General features: G+C 38.5%; 2 protein-coding genes across 3 annotated transcripts in view; one reads left to right on the top strand and one right to left on the bottom strand.

Moving 5' to 3' along the window:
- The first annotated feature begins 789 nt into the window (after positions 1–789).
- On the top strand, positions 790–3405 carry LOC145465873 (ketohexokinase-like). Its single transcript, XM_081449634.1, has one exon. It carries the CDS (start codon positions 1216–1218, stop codon positions 2182–2184), a length of 969 nt encoding a protein of 322 aa, XP_081305760.1. The 5' UTR covers positions 790–1215; the 3' UTR covers positions 2185–3405.
- Positions 3406–7223: 3818 nt separating this feature from the next.
- Positions 7224–19403, bottom strand: part of LOC145465869 (importin subunit alpha-3-like) — a 40638-nt gene continuing 28458 nt past the window's right edge. The window contains exons 16-21 of one of the 2 annotated variants that reach the window (XM_081449630.1): positions 18459–18545; positions 17996–18064; positions 14545–14586; positions 10832–10892; positions 10333–10424; positions 7224–9418 (exon numbers count right to left, since the gene is read on the bottom strand). In XM_081449630.1, the coding sequence (XP_081305756.1) occupies positions 9317–9418; positions 10333–10424; positions 10832–10892; positions 14545–14586; positions 17996–18064; positions 18459–18545 (453 nt within the window). In that variant the 3' untranslated portion in view covers positions 7224–9316. The remainder of the gene's footprint in view (positions 9419–10332; positions 10425–10831; positions 10893–14544; positions 14587–17995; positions 18065–18458; positions 18546–19403) is intronic. The other variant, XM_081449629.1, reaches the window with a different exon arrangement.

The raw sequence follows: 19403 nt of genomic DNA, 5'->3' as shown, positions 1-19403 counted from the left end.
CTGAAAACAACGTCCAACGAGTTTATGGAATCTGTGTTGGAAACCCGCTAGAAAATGATCTTCCACAATGCCTTGTGTACCCTCCTAGAACGGCCGTCCCGGAAGAGTGTCTTAAAGTTGAGGATGTTGCCACGTCGATATTTAGAAGAGATGGGCCATACATCGCACAGCTCTTGGAAGGGAATTATTTCACTAATGCTGCAAGAAGCAGAATCACCACCAACCTTGAGCGGGAAGTCAGAGATTATGTTTACACCTTCATGTACCCTGAAGAGTACACTCTGACGGAAAGCATTGCTGCTTCTTGCAGCTTCTTGTAGCATTGGTGAAAGAGACTCCCATAGCAGAACAAGCGGCGACGAAGAACTCGACGACAGCGGAGATGAAGATGAGTGCCAGTGAAAGTTGCATTCGAAAATAACAGTGTTAAATACTTCTTTTCAGTAGCTACAAATGCTTTTTGTCGCCAAACGTTTTTTTAAAGCAGAAGGAAAGTTTGTAATAAATTTGTATCCTGGCTTCTATGTTTATTCTATAGCAATTTTTTTAATATTCAAACATTATGCCATTTTAAAGTTTTACTAAAATATTTCACGTGACCCCCCTTTTTCCCGTATTTTTTTGGGATGGCCCCCCCTTGAAAGCCATTTTTTTTTCGCATGCCCCCCCCCCCAAATCCCACCAGCCCCCCCTACCTTATAAAAAATGAACGGTCCCTTAGATTCTAACCTAGTACTATAGTTATGTTTAGATGATATGCATGCATCTATCTTCTTCGCGTTCTGTTGCGCATAAGGTCGCACAGCCATTGTACTGCTCATTAATTCTTTTGTTCAGTGACGTTCCCGTTGCCGTTGCCGTCGTGGTTTCGTAAACTCCCTAAAAGCAGGTGGGGTCAACTAACAAATAAAATTTTTATGCCATTGAAAATGACATAAAAACAAAATGGGAAATGAAAAATGGAGAATGTACAACTTTGAGAGTCCAATTACCTTCTAAGCTTCGCACTTGAGGGGCCAAAAGAGATATTTTTCTTTCGAGAAAACTTATCGAGCTTATTTAATTTCAGTCTAACCTCTCCACAGGAAGGGGTGTAACCTGGTCGCGTGACCGTCCTCCGAGCCCTGGGAACGAGGTTGCGAAGACCTCGTTCCCAGGGCCCATTCGGAGTTGATTCCAAGATGGCGTGGTTGAAGTAGCAAGCAGTTCAGTACCATGACTTCTGGAAGAATTTTATGCATTGGTCTCGTGGCTCTTGATATTGTAAACACATGTGAACGTTACCCTGAAGAAGATGAAGATTTAAGAGCAAATTTCCAGAGATGGCAAACAGGAGGGAATGCCTGCAATACTTGTACTGTACTGAACGAGCTTGGCGCGGATTGTGAATTTTTTGGTTCCATGTCATATGGTCTACAGGCTGATTTTATTCGTAAGCATATGGAGGAGCGAAAACTACGTTACAAGTGTGTTTGTCACACAAACTGTGGGACGCCAACATCTTCTGTCATTCTCAATCTTCAAACGGGGAGCAGAACCATTGTACACGCGAGAAATAATCTACCAGAGCTTAAAGTTGAAGACTTCGAAAAACTAAATCTATCAGACTACAGGTGGATTCACTTTGAAGGTAGGAGAAACGAGGAAGTCATTGTGAAAATGATAGAAATAATCGAGAAATTTAATACAATGAAGTCGTGCACCAACCAAGTCAAAGTTTCGGTAGAGTTGGAAAGGCCAAGAGATTCTCTTCTGCAGTTGTTAAAAAAGGGCGACGTCGTGTTTATTAGCAAAGATTTCGCTCGCTCTCGTGGATTCTCGTCGTCTGCAGCGACTCTCAAATCACTTCACAGCCAGCTCAAGTTCGGTGCCACAGCCATTTGTGCTTGGGGAGAGGAGGGTGCGGATGGAGTTGGTCCTGATGGTGAAGTGAAACACAGTGATGCCTACCCCCCAGAGAAAGTAACCGACTCTCTTGGAGCAGGGGACACTTTTATTGCTGGTGCTATTTACAGCTTTTGTAAAGGGTTGTCATTACAAGACGCACTGAATTTTGCTTGTTTTTTGGCAGGTGTTAAATGTGGTATGCATGGATATGATGGGTTAGTTAAAGAAACTCTAAAACATAATAAGTGGCCAGATCTTTTGGTCCAGGACTTAGTGGAAGAGGAGGATGGGGCTTAATTGTAGTCTTTATTCAACTAGGTGAACACATCAGTTTTAATAACTAAAACAATAAAACAAATTCAAGAGGCGCCCTCTGTAATTTTCAACTATGGCCATTTGGACCAGAAAAAATCAAATTCTTCAAACTTTCTCAGGTGAATGGTCTAGATAAGTGATTCACAAAAATATAACTTTCAGTTCAATTCGATTCGTATTTTAGTGCTGGGGCCACCATCTTGGTTTTGCCCCTCTGAGAGGGCTTTCAGCGGCCATTTTAGGGCACATTTTTAACAATTTGCCATACAAAGAAAACGATCTAAATCCAGGTAAAAACCCTTTGTTTGAGACAAGCAAATGTTTCTTGTTACATTGGGAGGCTGTTTTGGCAATTTGATCATCACCTGATTTTTCTACAGAATTTTAAATTTCTTCCCTTTCGGACTACTCATGAAGCGCCATAAAAAGGGCGAAGTTTAAAGGAAAATATCCTCAAAAGTACATCACGTAAGATCCCAAAACTACCCTCCACTTAAAGAGCAATGTCTCACCTGTAAAAACATGCAATAAAATTTTGGGGCAGTTAAAACTGTAAAATGTTAGAAGAAGAAGTTTAAGCTGTGCTTTTGTCAACAAAGACCGCCGTCCTAATTAGCATGATAATGTGAAAATAACGATGCACAGAGAAAATAATGATATATTCCACTTACCTCGCGACATGTCAACAACTGGATGTTCCACGATGCCTCATGTTATATTTCCAGTATGTTTCAGCCAGATTTTCGGTGATTAGTGTACAAAATCTTTCTCAGACATCGCCACGGTTAAGCAGATTTCAACTCTCCGAAGCTGCTTCATAACATCTCTCAATATTATTTGTCTTTCGCCTCATAAGCCGCCGTTTACAAGAAGTTTAACAATTTGCTGAGATCCTAACTGACCCACAAGTCTGTTAGCAGCCTTTAAAATCCTCCTCTTAATCAAGGATTCTCATCAAGAACTTGTTTAAGCTCAGTTCCATTTTGATCTGTTGTGCACCCACCATTATTCCACAGATTGCGTTACATTTGACAAATGCACATTCCAATGGGTAGGGGTAGGGTGGGTAGGAAGTGAAAATGTAACTGACATTAAAGCCATTTTTCGCATTTCTGTGGCTAAACTAGTAACTGGCTTTCCCAGAATGATTTGAGCATGAGCTTCTGCTTGCAGGTATTTTCTAGGTTATATTTGCAGGTTAGGTGGTGGTGGTGGGGGGGGGGGGGGGGGGGGTCGTGTATTAAAAAAAAAAAAGAAAAAAAGAAAACAATAGACAGTATCAGGTCAAAAGATTATGATCTGTGTATCTTGATCAGCTTTATCAGTTCATCAGTGAGGCCCTATTGGGGGTTTTCAGGATCCTGGATATTTGGGTAAAAAGTTAACAGGATGCAAGAAATTTAGGGGAAATATTAATGGGGTAGAGCATGTTTAGATCAGATAAAACAGGACATTAATTGAGTAGGAAATCGTTGAGCTGGATTTAACAGGATACAAGATATTTAGGACAAAAATTAATAGGATAAGGGATACACCTCAACAATGGTCAGTTATTTAGGATAAAATAAATGTATGTCAACTGCTATAAGCATTTAATCTGGACTCTTAGTACTTATATCACGGTGGTAACGCAGCTCCTTGTTAGTAATTTCGAAGCCCATACTTGTTACACTGAATAGATAGATAAAGACGGCGCTGGAGAAATAAACAGAGAATGAAATGTGTTCCGAATTCTGTACTGTTTAACACGAAATTCTTACATGGCAACCTTTGTGTCTGCAAAGAGATCGAGGCACAACATTCCACACTATATTTGTAAACAACTATCCTAATCTCATTGACAGCCATTAGTTTTTGACGAGAATTTTCATTTATTACAAATAGAATACGGATAGAACTCCAATAAAAAGCCTCTTCCTTTTTTTTTTTTGTTCAGCATTATACTTGTGTCTTTCGCTGCCCGAAATGCCATCAAATGCTGCGAAAGGCAACAGACTGACAAGCAGTGCACAAGAATAGTTTTTCTCGGGTCAGGAAACGGCCATAAAAGTCGAAGCAATTACTGTAGCACAAAAGATGAGGCGCTCAAAAGATGAGGCCAGAATTAGGCGGTTCACCTGTGATGAGTTCCTGACTCCTTACCACGTTTAATCCTTCCTCTCGAGAATGGCTTCAAAGCTCAGAAACAGACAGGAGAAGGTCCTCCAAGAAGACACAACAACCGCTGAGAATCTAGCTGCAGATATTTTTGACAAGTGTCAATTAACTCATCCAATTGCTTATGACTCGTTCAACTTGTGTGCCTTAAACGCATCTATAATGTCTTTAAAAAGCTAAGCGTCAACATTAGTGCTTCGCTCGATAGATGAGGGTATTTTAAAGCGCCCTGCATAGGGTTGAAAACTAGTCTTGTGCAGACGTGCAGCTGTGCTCCATCACAGAACTGAACGACATTAGCGGCTGTGGGGTGCCTCAGGCGCATAACGAATGGTGCCTACAAAATACAAACGTGTTTCCGCCAGATTAAGAAAACGTGGAAAAAGTAGATCTTTGCCAGGGTTATTAGAATCCACCAGAAAACTGGGGGTAGTCATTAATTTTTCCCAGATAATTAGCTACTGCTGACAATAGCATTTTTCTGAAAAAAGGTAAAGATATTTCTTCACAGATTCTCCTAAGGTTCGACTTTACATGCAGAAAACTATACATATTAAAAAACATCATTAACTGAAACTACGTGGTAAGTGGTAACATAAAAACCACTTTTGATATGTATTTAATAACAGAATCGTCGCAACAACACTCCTCTGGTTTAGCCAAAATACAGTCTACATAACTTTTCCTCACAGCCAAAAACTAATGCATTGTCGAATAGGCTCGCCACTTCCAATTCATACCATAAAATGTAGCTGTAAACACCCCTTTTTTAAAAGTTAAATGAGTTGTTTCATCCTTTCGAAAACTTTGTCGGTGTCCGTTACATTTTTTCCTGTTACTTTCCAAGTAAGTTAAACATTGACGTCTCTCGCAGTTGTTTTGCGCGCGTATTATGCCATCTACAGTTGAATTTCAGTATGATTTTTTCTACGGATACGATAAAAGCTAGTTTTTCAGCTGGAAGCCGTTCACAGTTAGTGCTTAGCGATATGCTGCTTTTCTGGTAATCCCGGTTTTAGTACAGGTTCGTAATTTTAGTGCGAAATTTGTTTCGGCCACAATAGGATTTTTTCTAAGGTGGCTCCATAGGGTAATCACTTGTGGCGTTGCGCGCGCAAGTGTTACGCTTTGAATGCCGTTTTTGCATTCGTATTTACATCCAGTCCTCTAATAATAATAATAATAATAATAATAATAATAATAATAATAATAATAATAATAATAATAATAATAAAATATTTATATAGCGCCAATATCCTAAAAGTTCAAAAGCGCTTTACAGTTAGAAATATTAAAAACACTTAAGACAAATAAAATAAAAATAAAAAATAAAAAAAATGTCGCTAAAAAATTATAAAAATGCTTTCTTAAAAAGGAACGTTTTTAGTTTATGTTTAAAAAGGGACACTGAGGAGCTGTTCTTGATGTCAGACGGAAGAGTGTTCCAAAGTGTAGGAGCTGCTACAGAGAAAGATCTTGCGCCATATGTTTTCAAATTGAAGTGCGGAATGGAAAGAAGTTCTTTAGAAGATGAACGTAGCTGACGAGACGGAGTGTAAGGAGTGAGAAGATCACGAACGTATGAAGGTGCCAGATCGTTTAGGGCCTTGTACGTGATGAGTAGAATTTTAAAGATGATACGATAGTTAACAGGAAGCCAGTGGAGATTAAACAAAATAGGTGTGATGTGTTCGTGTTTTCTAGAGAGGGTGATGAGACGAGCAGCGGCATTCTGGACGTGCTGTAACTTTTTTAAAAGACAGTTTGGTAAGCCATAGAGTAGAGAATTACAGTTATCCAATTTTGAAGAAACAAACGCATGAACAAGTATTTCAGTGGTGGTCGATGACAGGTACTTCCTTATATTGCTGATATTACGGAGATGATAAAAAGATGATTTGCAAATACTTGCAATATGTTCATTAAAACGAAAATGATGGTCAAAAATGACACCGATGTTTCTTGCTTTCTGTGACGAGCAGATGGTTTCATCGACGACAGAGATTTCTTGAAGGGTTGGTCTCGATAGATGTTTTGCGGAGATCACTAGAAGTTCAGTCTTATCCTTGTTAAGTTTAAGACGATTAATCAACATCCAGTGATCAATCTCACGTACACAGCGCTCGATGTTGGACACAGCTAAATCCTTATCACTGGGTATAGTTGGCTGAAAGGACAGATAAAGTTGTGAATCGTCAGCATAAAAATGATAACTCAAGTTGAATTTTTTTACAATGTCTGAAAGGGGTGAAGTGTAAAGAACGTACAAAATGGGTCCCAACACTGATCCTTGTGGAACACACATTGAAGAGCATGATCTGAGGAAGCTGCACCATCAACAGAGACATACTGCATGCGATTGGACAGATAAGATTTAAACCATAGTAATGGCTTGCCAATAACTCCAAAGCGCTGTTGTAGACGGAAGAGGAGAATATCATGGTCAACAGTATCGAAAGCAGCAGAGAGGTCCAAAAGTAATAAAATTAACGTTCTACGTTTATCAATTGCTGTGAGGATGTCATTATGCACGCGAATGAGAGCCGTTTCTGTGCTATGATACTGTTTGTAGGCAGACTGTAATGGCTCATTCAGGTTGTTGTTGTTAACATAGGAGATCAGTTGGTTAGCAACCAACTTCTCAATTGCTTTGCTGAGAAAAGTAAGATTCGAAACAGGGCGATAATTTGAAAACTGCGTGTGATCCAGAGAAGGCTTCTTAAGAAGAGGACGTAGCTTAGCAACTTTTAATTGAGAGGGTATTTGGCCAGATTGCAACGAAGTATTTATAATCTTGGTGATAAATGGAAGCAGTGTGCTCAAAGCATTTCTTGTCCTCTCAAACTAATTACATGTAATAAGCAATGATTAAATAGTGTTTTACTATTATCTCTGTTAAAATTATTGGTTTTAGTCTTGAATTAAAAATGCCCAAACAAATATGTTTTTTACCTTTTTATGGCTTTACTTGCGGTTTTCTTGAATTTCCTTCGGTGAAATCTTCTAAAATTTTCACAGCATATCGCTTCCCGCGGGACACGAATTTTAAACACGAAAAAAGCAGGGTTTGTAAAGGCAAGTTTTTCGATTTTTGCAAATTTCCGTCTTTTACCGCTGCGAAAAAACTGGTCTTACAGATTTCCCTGAAAAACGAGCTCTGACTAGAGTAAAATATTTACTACCAATCTGCCAAGTTTTACGGAATTTCACCGAAGGAAACGCGAGAAAATTCACTGTCAGTTTTGCTTGTTCTGCTCATGTTGACGTAATAAAATATCGAAAAACACTGACGTTTTCCTTCAAGCGCGCGCAGATTACTTGAGCTTTCGTCCTCAGCGCGCGTGCGATCGTAAAATTGTAGGGAGCCACCTTAAGTCGCACGCTTGGTAGGGTGGTTAATTACGTCACTAGTTCCAACCCAAGCGCGCGCCTGGCGTTTAAATTATGCCTAAAAAAGAAGGCTCCGTCCTTAACTGCCCTTCAGTAATTTTCTGAGCATTTTCTTTTCTGATGCAAAAGTGAAACGGTCGCTTATCATTACTTCCTGCGCACTATTCGTCAGTCTGTTGTCTTTTGCAAAATTTGATGGCACTTCCGGCAGCGAAAGACAACGCCGACACAACTGTCCCGCTTTATCTGATCTGAACATGCTCTACCCCATTAATTTTTTCCCCTAAATTTCTTGCATCCTGTTAATTTTTTTACCCAAATATCCAGTATCCTCAAAACCCCTAATAGGGCCTCACTGATGAACTGATAAAGCTGATCAAGATACACAGATCATAATCTTTTGACTTGATACTGTCTATCGTTTTCTTTTTTCTGCTTAATGCCAAACCTCAGTCAGTCCAAGAGGAGATTATCACCAATACAGAGGAAACAGCTGGAACCAGCAGCGGTGACAAAATGGAACAGAACAAACCATCAGAGATCCCAGCAGCTGTAACCAGACCAACGCATGATAAGAGATGCAACGTCTTTCGACCGAAGAAGATAAACAGCAGCCTCTGTTCATCTTTGAGCAAAGAAACTTGAAAACTTCTTTAAAAACCGCTTCTTAACAAATCACATTTCAGTGATAACAATTAACTACTGCAAGCCGCAAAATGCATCTGGACGCAATCACGATCTGCTGATGTCAAGGTGATGACACTTTTGTCTCCTTTCAACCAATGGGAATTTTCCATTTCTCGAGAAACGGGGAATTCACTTTTTTTCCAAAGATGTCTACAGTCCCTCTATTTATCTTGGACCCCATCTACCCAGTCAACTCTTCCGTTTTGAGCTGGCATCCACATCTCTCACAATTCTATACACGTTCAATGATGGAATAAAAATACGAGAAAATAGAGGGCTGTGAACAGCTAGTCTAAGGAAGATCTCAAATGAGGAATTGTGGCAGTGTACTAGGCAGAAGACGAGTGAAGTTGATGAATGTTTTAAGCTAGGTACTGACTGGCTTTTGACACAAAACAAGGACCAAGAGACTTCTAAGGGACCTCATTTCAACTTCACATACAAGAAAATTAAACCCAGAAGCACTCCCCTCCCCCAATGTAAAAGTCATCATACAATGAAAACAAAGAAATCATAACTAAACTTGGAATAATTTGTCTCCCAGAAAGCAGAACGAGGTTGGGGGGTAGGTGATGACTGAAATCGAATCAACTTACTCAAATCAACTCTCAAGCATTGTTTAATTATTTGTCGTACACCTATTACAGCTGCCTGATATTAATGCCTGTGACAGTTATCAATAACATTTATACAAATTGCAAAGCACAAAATTTATGTACTAATCAAAATTGCAAAAAAGCAATATTTTAACTGATGCACACATGTGCTAAGTATTTCTAATAAATTAACATTCATACTAGTCCAACTATAATAATTATTATTTGTGGCACATGTTTGCCATTTCAGCTAGCAGATTTGAGTAAGTTAACAGAGCTATTTACTAGAAGTGGAAACCATCAGCTGGCAATGCCTGTGGAGTACCAAACTTGTATCCTTCACCGGTGGCTTTGGGAGCAATTTGGTCTGTCTCTCCATCAGAAGTCTAATAAAACAAAGGAACAACAAAGGTCTCCATTCATTTCATGTCAATGGAAACTGAACTTTTCTGAACAATGAAAATGATAATGAATGTTGTGCTTTAGCAATAAGGTGCTGTCTTCATAGTGACAATTCTTTCAACAACTTCCCAGTAGTTTATGAACACTACATGTCACAGGTATTATTCAAGTGTCATTTACTTTAATTTGGTGCCTGAGATATTGGCCTTTTCCAACCTTTGTCATGAAGTTTATTTTCCAGTTGATTTATGCACCACATCATTGCTATGATCCTCCTTTGAGCATTTTACCTTGCCTCTGAGGAAGTGGTTTAAGGTAGAGTGTCCCCCACATTCAGCAGAGATTTTGTCCTTAGATCAAAAACATGCTTGGACCAAGATGTGAGCTTTTGTAGATCAAGTATGTGTACGTTACTGTTTTGATCACATACCCAGCAGTAAATCTAACTTAATTTTTTCAACTGAGGCACATAATCATGCTGTGAGGGGGTAGAAGGGCCAAATGAACAAACTAGGCCTTTCCTCCTTTATTTTTTTCTTCTTTTTTCCTCCCATCCCCCAACCCCCCTAACTTTTGAAAAGCCTGATACTCAGACTAGAGCTTGCACCAGTCAAGTGTACTGTTGTGATTAACTGATGGACTTACTGAGCATTAACTGATAATGCTCAATAACTCCATCAGTCGCCGTGTTTAAATTGAGTTTAAAAACTAATCTTTTCAGAATTGCTTTTAGAGAATTATTTCTATCTTAAAGTTTATACTTAATTTAGTTTAAATTATTATATTTAGTTTTACTTTCATGACTGTAAAGCGATATAGAGCTTTGTATATACTCGCTATATAAATAAAGTTATTATTATTATTATTAATACCGACAACATGTTAACTGTAATGTTACCTCTTCAGAGAAAAACTTGTCTATTATTGCCAAAGCAGCTTTATACACCTCAAAGTTCTGATGAGTCTGCAAAGTTTCAATTCTTGATATTCCTGATCAGGGTACAAAACAAACAACAGCACACTTTAGAAGAAAACAGCAAAACACTACAGGTTTTGAACTACTGTTTTGAACTAGTTCAAAACAGGTTTTGAACTACTGTAAAACTATAAATTTATGTAGAATCAAAATGCTCTTCAAGCTCTTGAACCTAAGTTAGCAGTTAGTAACTGAATGAAATCATTCAGCTAACCATACATTTAACAATAAAGATTAGCGAAAAAACTGAGCAACGACGTTTCGGTGTCATCCTGGCAAAATGGTGCCAGGATGACACCGAAACGTCGTTGCTCAGTTTTTTCGCTAATCTTTATTGTTAACTGTATTTCCAAATTTAATCTTATAACCATACATTATCATGAAATTTTAATAACTTAAATCTTTAAGTACAGATTTGTACCATGACACTCATCCATTGCTGAAGTGACTGCTTCAAAAACCTTATCAATCTTGCTAGAAGTCTGATGATAAAACAAACAATGTAAAAAGTTACCACTGACTTCTGAGAAATTATGAGACATGTATTGTCACACTGAGAAAGATACATTATGTCCGCAGAATAGACCATTTTCATATTCTCAGTATTGGACTGGAACTAGCATGCAAATGAGGCTATTGCAGGGATTCTTATCTCTTTTTAATGACATTCCCCTGCACAAGCCTCCATTGCAAGCTAGTCCAATACTGAGAATACGAAAATAGCCTATTATAAAAGAGAAGGCCCAAGAGGGATTGTAGCAATTATATAGCTGAAAAGTTTGACAACAAAGAAAGTCTTAAAAGATGAAATTCAGCTAGCTGAATTGAAAGAACATATTCAACTGTTCAACAACTCCAGGCATCACAGGTCACTGATTTCCCTCTGTACACTAGACTATATTAGTATCATCCAACTAGTGGACTAATGCAAATCCTGCATTTTAATTGGCTACGCTACTAGAGGACTATCGGTTACAGTCCTTGATTAGTGAAATTGGCGCAATTGAGTGGGACGCTTCCTTTAATTTTATTCCCAAATAAATATTTCTTCAATTTGCATTTGCTAACTTTATTATTGCCTTTTCTGTCAGACTAGTTGGGTGATACTAAAACAATGAGACTCTTCGCCCTCAAGGGCCACGGGTCTAATTGTTAATTAATTAGCACAAGAGCTTCCAAGTATAACCCAAATGTAAGACGGCCAAAACGGTCGACATAGTTATGACAGATACGAGTGTACGATTTACGAGTTTATTGACAAGAATAGCGGAGACAATAACAACAGGAACAAAATAAACGGGAACGAGTAACCCAAGGGTTATTGAGAATATAGCATTCGAACTAAACCAGTGCTTGACTTGAGAACTTGAGTATAGCTCAGAATAAACCAACTGAATCAACTGAATTTGCTGAACAAATGGTTGCCAATTTATAACAGATTTGAGGAAACTGTAGGAATAACTCTAAACCAAATAAGGCTAGGGAGTGTATTTGTTGCCCACGAATACAGGATTACCTAAGGGAACTAGGAGGTAACTTCTCCTACACAACAGGATTTAGGCAAGAGAAGTGTGTGGGAATGAATCACCAACACATACCAAAATAAGGTGTGTAAGGGAACCAAACTAATGTAAGAAAATTACCCAGATAGTAAGAAGAATAATAGCACAACGCTAATAAAAATAGTTTGAAAATTAGAACTGAAAATGAACTAAAGTGACCTTGTCACACAAAGACTGACCTCTAGAGACAAAATATAAAGCTAACCACCCAATAGGCCCTTTGCAGCTGGGGTCACGTGACCAAATTTTTCCTAGAAAATTGTTATATCATGAGCTATAACTTAAAGAACGCCAGAAATGGAAAGAGCGCATCGAAAATACCAAAATGGCCAAGTTTGACGCCCCTGGAATTAAAGAGTAAGTTTATACAACACTTAAAATTTTCGGAAAATTTAGAAGATTTGCATGGAAAATGTTGCTGGAGAGCAAGCCCTTGCTCTCCAACAACTTTTTCCATACAAATCTTTTTTTTTCAAAAATTCAGACTGTCATAAAATCTCAACCTTTAATGATGGGGGCCTCAAACTTGGCCATTTTGAAATTTTTGACAGGCTTTTTCAATTTCTGGAATTCATTACGTTAGCCCGTAATTTTATGAAAAGTAGGTCATGTGATGGCTTAGGTGCAAAGGGCCTATTACTTTGCTTCGTTACAAAGGCTGCATGGCTCTGTCATGCTGGGCGACAGCCACTGACTTAAGGTTACTTCCAACCTTTGCAGGTGTTGTTCGGAAAAAAAATTTGTCTGCGCGCCAGTTTCAATAAAACCCCAACAAACTATATATCAGAAGAAAGCTTAATAAATGTAGTTTACGATAAAAATACAATTTAATTAAGCGAGCTTTTCTATTAGGAAGTGTCAAGAGCCAGTAAGCCATGAAACAACCAAGGGTTCTTCTACTGAATTTATCAGCTATCAGATGCCGCCACACAAGCAAAATGGCTGCACAGTCTTATTCACAAGGCATCAATTGCTCATCTAGATATCCACATCTAAAGTTGGAATAGCTAAAAAGATGCAAGACGTGTTGCCTAAATGGACGCCATGGGAAAAATATGTTAAATATCCAAATTTTCCGACACTTTTTTGTTTGTTGTTATCCCAGCAAATTTGTTCTGGCAAAATTTCATGAAAATCCGCCAAATCTGCTTACCCTATGAATTCACTCAAAGTGGATATATTCCTCCCAGAATCAAATGTGAGATTTTAGCTCGTAAAGGTTCCTAAACAACTCGTGCCACGCCAGGAGATTATCTTTCCTTATGAAACCGCAAACCATGCGCAAACCAGTGGAACAACAGGACCTCCTAGCATCAATGACAATGGATCAGGATTTCCCGGGAAAAGCATTGCATTGCAACAAGTTTTCTATCTCGCTGTTGCATAGAAGAGAAAGACCCTAAAACAGGCAAAGTAGCCAAAGGCAAAAGAACAAATGTGCGATATCAACAATACCAAATAACATGAAATACGAGCTCCAAGATAAGCATTTTGCCGCGAAAATCTCCCCTGGCAGTTTTGTCCATTAAAGTGATTATGACACCTTCCTGGTTTATTAACTTTATTTGAAAATACATTTTTTCTAAATAACTAGGCCGCTTTTTGAGAATTTTAATATTTTTCTTTTGTAAACTTAAGATAAAATGACCGACTTACATTTTGTCAAATAAAATAAAGAACAATTTTTTGAACCCTTGAAGGAGGGAAGCAACCTTAAGTCATGCACTGTGTCATCAGGTGCAACCTTTAATTTTCCAAAGTACTTTCAAGTGCAATTGAGTAAAGCTCTTAATTAGCTACATGGTTGTAAAAAAATCTCAAATTTAAAAAATGTCAAATGTTGTTGTTTATAGTGGTCAATACGCTTAGCTACACCTAGCTAGTTCACAGGCATGCCACTTCAAATGAAGGAAACAAATATATCAACTAAACATAATAGGCTTAAAAATCCCAACCGGCAGGAGGCAGACCAGTTGGCTATATACAAGCATGACTGAGGAGTTGAACTAGGGCATACCGAGAAACAACTCCAGCTAAGTGGTCAGAGCGGGACTTGAACCTGCGACCTCCGGATTTCAAGTCCAGCGCCCTAACCACTCAGCTACGCTGCCTCCACAGGGTGGAGGCAGCATTATATGAATCCGGAGGAGGGGGGCACTGCCATATATGGGCTATATAGGTATGTGCCACTGTGAAGGGTATGGTTTTCAAGCAGTTTACTCTAGGATAGGGTATATAAATCAGAGCGTTTGGGTCTAGAATAGGGTATCATTTTTCACAAAACTGACCAGTTGGTTGAAGATTTTATCTAGACTAAGGAAAGCAGGAATTGCCACTCAAAAATATAAAAAAATCAAATCGGCAAGTTTAAATTTACGCAAATCAGCCTCAATAGTGTCAATAGATGGGGGGATTTGGGGAGTTTACTCTAGTATAGGGTGGCAAAATTCAGCTGAACTAGCTCTGGTATAGGCTAAGGGTTCCAGGGTCCCAGTGGCACATCCCCACCCAGAAATTCCCAAAGTACCCCCCCCCCCTGGGGTTTGAATCAGACTGAATACTCAACACTTACTGAAAGTATGTTCTTGAAGCCATCCAACAGAACAAGGATTGTCTATGAGGAAAAATACCACTACTTTGATCACATGGAAGCATTGTGGTGTAATATAATGGTATGCCATGATCTAATTGAAATCCAGCTCAAGAGATCACATAGCAGGGAAGCGTTGTTAGTAAGTAATGATAAACCTATCTGGATTGATTCACATTGTGAACTAATTCTTGGTTTATACGTCAGTTTTACAATCCTTTTCTTGGACATCTGCCAGTTTGGTGCAGACATACCCACATTGACTTAGACAGAAATTATCACATCTTTTACCACATTTAAAGCCCTGGCCAAAAGGACTGGCAACAGACTGGGTCTACTTGCAACTCCTTTGGCCAGGGCTTGTGTGCACTTGCATTGACTTGCAATGACTTGCGCTCACTACCCTAGGTACCAGAGGTTTTTTCTTGTGCGTGGCAGACGGAAATACATTGCTTCGTTTCGGCAGTGAAGGCACCAGCACAAGGGGCAAAGCTGCGATAAAAACCTCTGGTACAGAGCGGTTTTATTCACTGTTCTTGTTGAACTTTGATCAATTTTATCAGATTACATTTAACCCATTGACGCCTGTGCCACCTGTAACCACCTGAGCGAAAAACCCCTCCAATTCCCTGTGCTGCCTGTAACAGCCCAAAATAAAAGCTCGTGGGGACAATTGCCTTTCCTACCCTCCCTGAAGACTTTTTGGCTCTCCTATTGTTCTGTAGCCTGCGAACGTGGACATATTTCCGGCTGTCGCTTGTCTCCGCTAAAAATAACGTCTGCAAACTTGAGCCAGGAAACGATTTCTGTGACGTAATAACTTTTGTTTCTCCTTGGCCAATCAGATTCCATGATAGAATGAAACTCGAGTGCTCCTCGCAGCGAATAGCTAACGCAGTAGTTCTGGGGCTACTTGAGCTTAACTGTGATTGGCTTAAAATTCTTACGTCACAGAAATCGTTCCCTGGCTCGGGTTCACAGACATTATTTTCGGCGGAGACAAGTGACAGCCGGAAATACATCTGCGTTCACAAACTAATTGTTCTGTTGTTCTTGAGGACAAATAAACCAATGAGAATGGACTTTCTGAGCATATTTTTAGAGGACTTTAGAGGTCCTAGAGAGAGAGTTTTTCCTCTTAAAATCGTGCTCTGGAAAAGTGCAGGTAATCATGGTGCGCTCCAGGTCAAATCTAAAAACTTCCAAGGTCTTGTTTTCAATCCTAAAACGGAGAAATTACTGCTTTGGGTTTTAAAATTGAAAGGAAAAATACAAATCAATGTTTAGGTGGCCTCAGAATGGAAGATCAAGGGGTACAAAGTCTTCAAACCTTTCTGGTGAAGAAGTTTTTCTCCCTGGCTTTTTGGACTTTAGAAACAAAAGTGGTAACGTACATTTTATTACTTGGAAGTTGAATTCAAATTTTGGAACAATTGGTAAAGCCACGGGCCTTAAAATGACTGCAAAAGTGGTCAGCAAAAACCCAAGCTTTCGCTTTAGTGTGAAGAATAATTTGAACATGTGATCATACAGCAAAGCACGTCTATGAAATTTTGAACATTTTATTTCTTTTAAATAGATTTCTTCGCCTCAGCTTGAATGAAAATTTATTGTTATTGAACTTTCGCACTTCTTTCATTAAATTTTGGTTCCCTGTATTTGGGAATTTTAGGTTTTAAAATTGAACAGTATTTTGCACGCTGAATTTCTGCATATTTAATTTACAGCAATCTCCAGGCGGTTTGTTTATTTAGTTTATTCGCTTTGCTCAAATATTTTTTGGAGTCTTATTCAGCTACTACAGAAATGCCAAGAAAAGAACTAAATGGGCATCAATTTTAACACAGTTGAAATACGGCCAATCTGAAAATAATTGGCTTGTTTTTGTCGTCTTTTTTATTTAAGTTTACAACTTTCATCTTTCTTTCGCAGTGCTGTGAAGCCTGGTTCACCCTATTTCACTAGTGTTACGCTTATCCCACAAATGTGAACCAGGCTTAATATTTCATCATGCGGGCAAAGAGATTACTTGATTTCTTGTTTGCAGATTGATTTTTACAGAGTTCTTTGCTTTTATATTTCGTTGTTTTCTCAAATGATAGCCGTTATCATACAAGAATGAAATTCTGTTGTATTTTGGTTTCGTTTTTGTACTCCGAAGTCAATAATTAACTCATTTTTGCACAGTCAATTTTCTCAGCTTCTGTGGGACATTTTGTCGTGCAATAAAGAAATAATAATTTCTTGTTTTCTCATCAGTTTTACACATCAGGTTGAGTTCTTTTTGTTAATATTCTTTAATATTTTGGCCCTTCATTTATTCAACTTTAAATAAACGATGTCTTGAAACCTAGTCTTGTGTTTGTGGTTACTACACGTATGGTTTATTTTTGTGCTTTTGCTCGCTCTTAAATATTCCAAAAAACCCCAGAGAATTAGGGGTGGGTCCTGGGCAATTTCATTCAGGCGTCAAACCAATCACAGCGAACATCTCCCACTGTAATCACATGGCCTGGCACATGAAGACATGGCAAATTCACTTGACATGACAGATCTGGGCCTGTTTCTTGAAAGACCCGGAATCATTTCAAGCCCATGAAAAGCGCACCAGCATTGGGAACATTGTGTAGTTGAACACAGAGTCAAGGAATTAATTGAACTAACAACGATTTCCCAAATCCCCTTGGCAAAACCGCCAAAACATCCTTGCTGCAAATACATTCACAATTCAATCCCTTTGTTTGGCACTTTAAAAGCTGTCAACACCATCAAACGTTTTGATGAACCTTTGTTATGGCTTTGACCAGATCTTGATCTTTCACAAACCTTACAGTGCATAAACAAAAATCAACCTCAAAATCCCCCATCCAAGATCATCACGTCACCAACCGACAAGCACATTATTCGTGACATTTCACAGGCTCACATTCTCTATTCTTAGAAACCAATCACCATGTCTGTTAGATTAGAAAACCCTTGGAAGTCATTAGGAGCCAATCAGCTTTCTAGTCCAGATTCTGGACTAGACAGATTTAAACTGGCTTTTCATTGGCTTAGCACTATCAAAGAAATCGCACTCTGCACCAGAGGTTTTTCGCCTGGGTCACAAGAGAGACATCACTGACACTGGAAACCGCGGAAGAAAAACCTCTGGCACCCAGGGTATGCGCTCACTTTAGTCAAGGTCAAATTTGCTCGCAAGTCGACACTGTTTGGCCACCCAGCCCAAGTCAATGTTTCTGAGTGACGTCCATTTGTTGTTATAGCAACCTATTAGCCAATGAAATATAGGATATGCAGTCATGAAATTTTTTTGACATGCATGTACTTGCAAGGAAGTTCATGATTCCGATTCCCAATGTAAGTCTCTACCCAAGTTTAACTTGCGGTTACTTGTGACTGCTTGAGAGTCTGTTTGGCTAGGGCTAAATACCTTGGTATCCTTGACTTCCAAGAGACTGCACATTGGCTCTATAACTCCATTCTGAACAAGGAAGTTAATCTGAAAAATCCAAACAGTGGTGGAAATTATTGCATGTATTAATCTACAGTCACAAAAACACTACAAATGGTTCTTCATTACCCATAATTGTATTACTTTTCTTAGTGCACACAACAAATTAAACAATGGACTGTCAAAATAAATTGATGAGGTATCAATGCAGGGGACATCTCTCATCCTGGGTTATTTAAGACATCTGCAAAATACTACAGCATTTGTTATAAACTTATTTCTGTGAGCTGTTATTTTCATCACCATGACAACCAAGATTATAGACCCGATAAAAACAAGGAACATTTTGCTTCTACTGTGTTTCAAGATAAAGGTGAAAATTAAATAATTATGGAACTATTCCTGACCAACTCTTTTTCTGATATATTTCACTATCATGTACCTGATCTGGTGTGCTGGCTGATGTGAAGTTTGTGATGGCCCATACAGCTTCCTTCTGACTTCTAAAATCTCGAGCTGAATTGCTTCCCTAGGATTATTTCAAAAGGATCACTGAAAGTATACTCTATGATACAACTCTGCAGATCAACAAAGAAGCTAACTGCTACCCAACTTGTTAAGGTCTCAGCCTTAATACAAAATCTGTTCATCTATTTTTTAATTAAAGCTGGAATTTTTAAAACTCTTGCTAACAACATCTCAGGGAAAATGATGTTAAATATTAATGAATTTCCCTAGATTGTTGGGTCAAATATTGAACTTGGAAAATGTCTAGAGGATATTTTGTATATTTTGCTTGGTAACTTCTGTTTTCATAATAAATCCCATGACACAACCAACCACAAATTGTTTTGACACTCTGTGGCACACCCATATGGCATCCACTGTCTTTCAGTGGCATGTATTATACATTGTACTTGGCTATCTCTGGACAAAACATGAATTACAACTTCATGGAAAATACAAATAAACAACAAGAGCAGTAAACAACAAAGTTTCTGTAAGATGCAAAACTTTCTCACATCTGAACATAATGTAAACTATGTTTGCTTAAATTTGACGGTGAGTAAATAATATAGAGCTAATTGATTGAATGTCTTGTTACAAGTCAAACAAATACTGAACACCTGTTTTTGTTGACTTTTCCCACAGGAAGTAGAACAAAAATTTAAGAGTTGGGTGTTGATTTTATTCATTGATTTGAGGACATTTACTTAAATTTCACTGCATGGTTTTAAGCCTCCTTAGAAGCTTCCAATCTTGTTTTAATATATTCTGAAAGGTCTTATAATTCGTTTAGGAGCTACCGCACGTTGTTTATATACCCAATAAATCCTTCTAATAGCCCCATGATTATATTCACAATTGCTTGCTAAATTCACGTTTC

Source organism: Orbicella franksi, chromosome 13 (assembly GCF_964199315.1).
Source record: "Orbicella franksi chromosome 13, jaOrbFran1.1, whole genome shotgun sequence".
NCBI lineage: Eukaryota > Metazoa > Cnidaria > Anthozoa > Scleractinia > Merulinidae > Orbicella > Orbicella franksi.
This window is presented reverse-complemented; position numbering and strand designations above follow the sequence as displayed.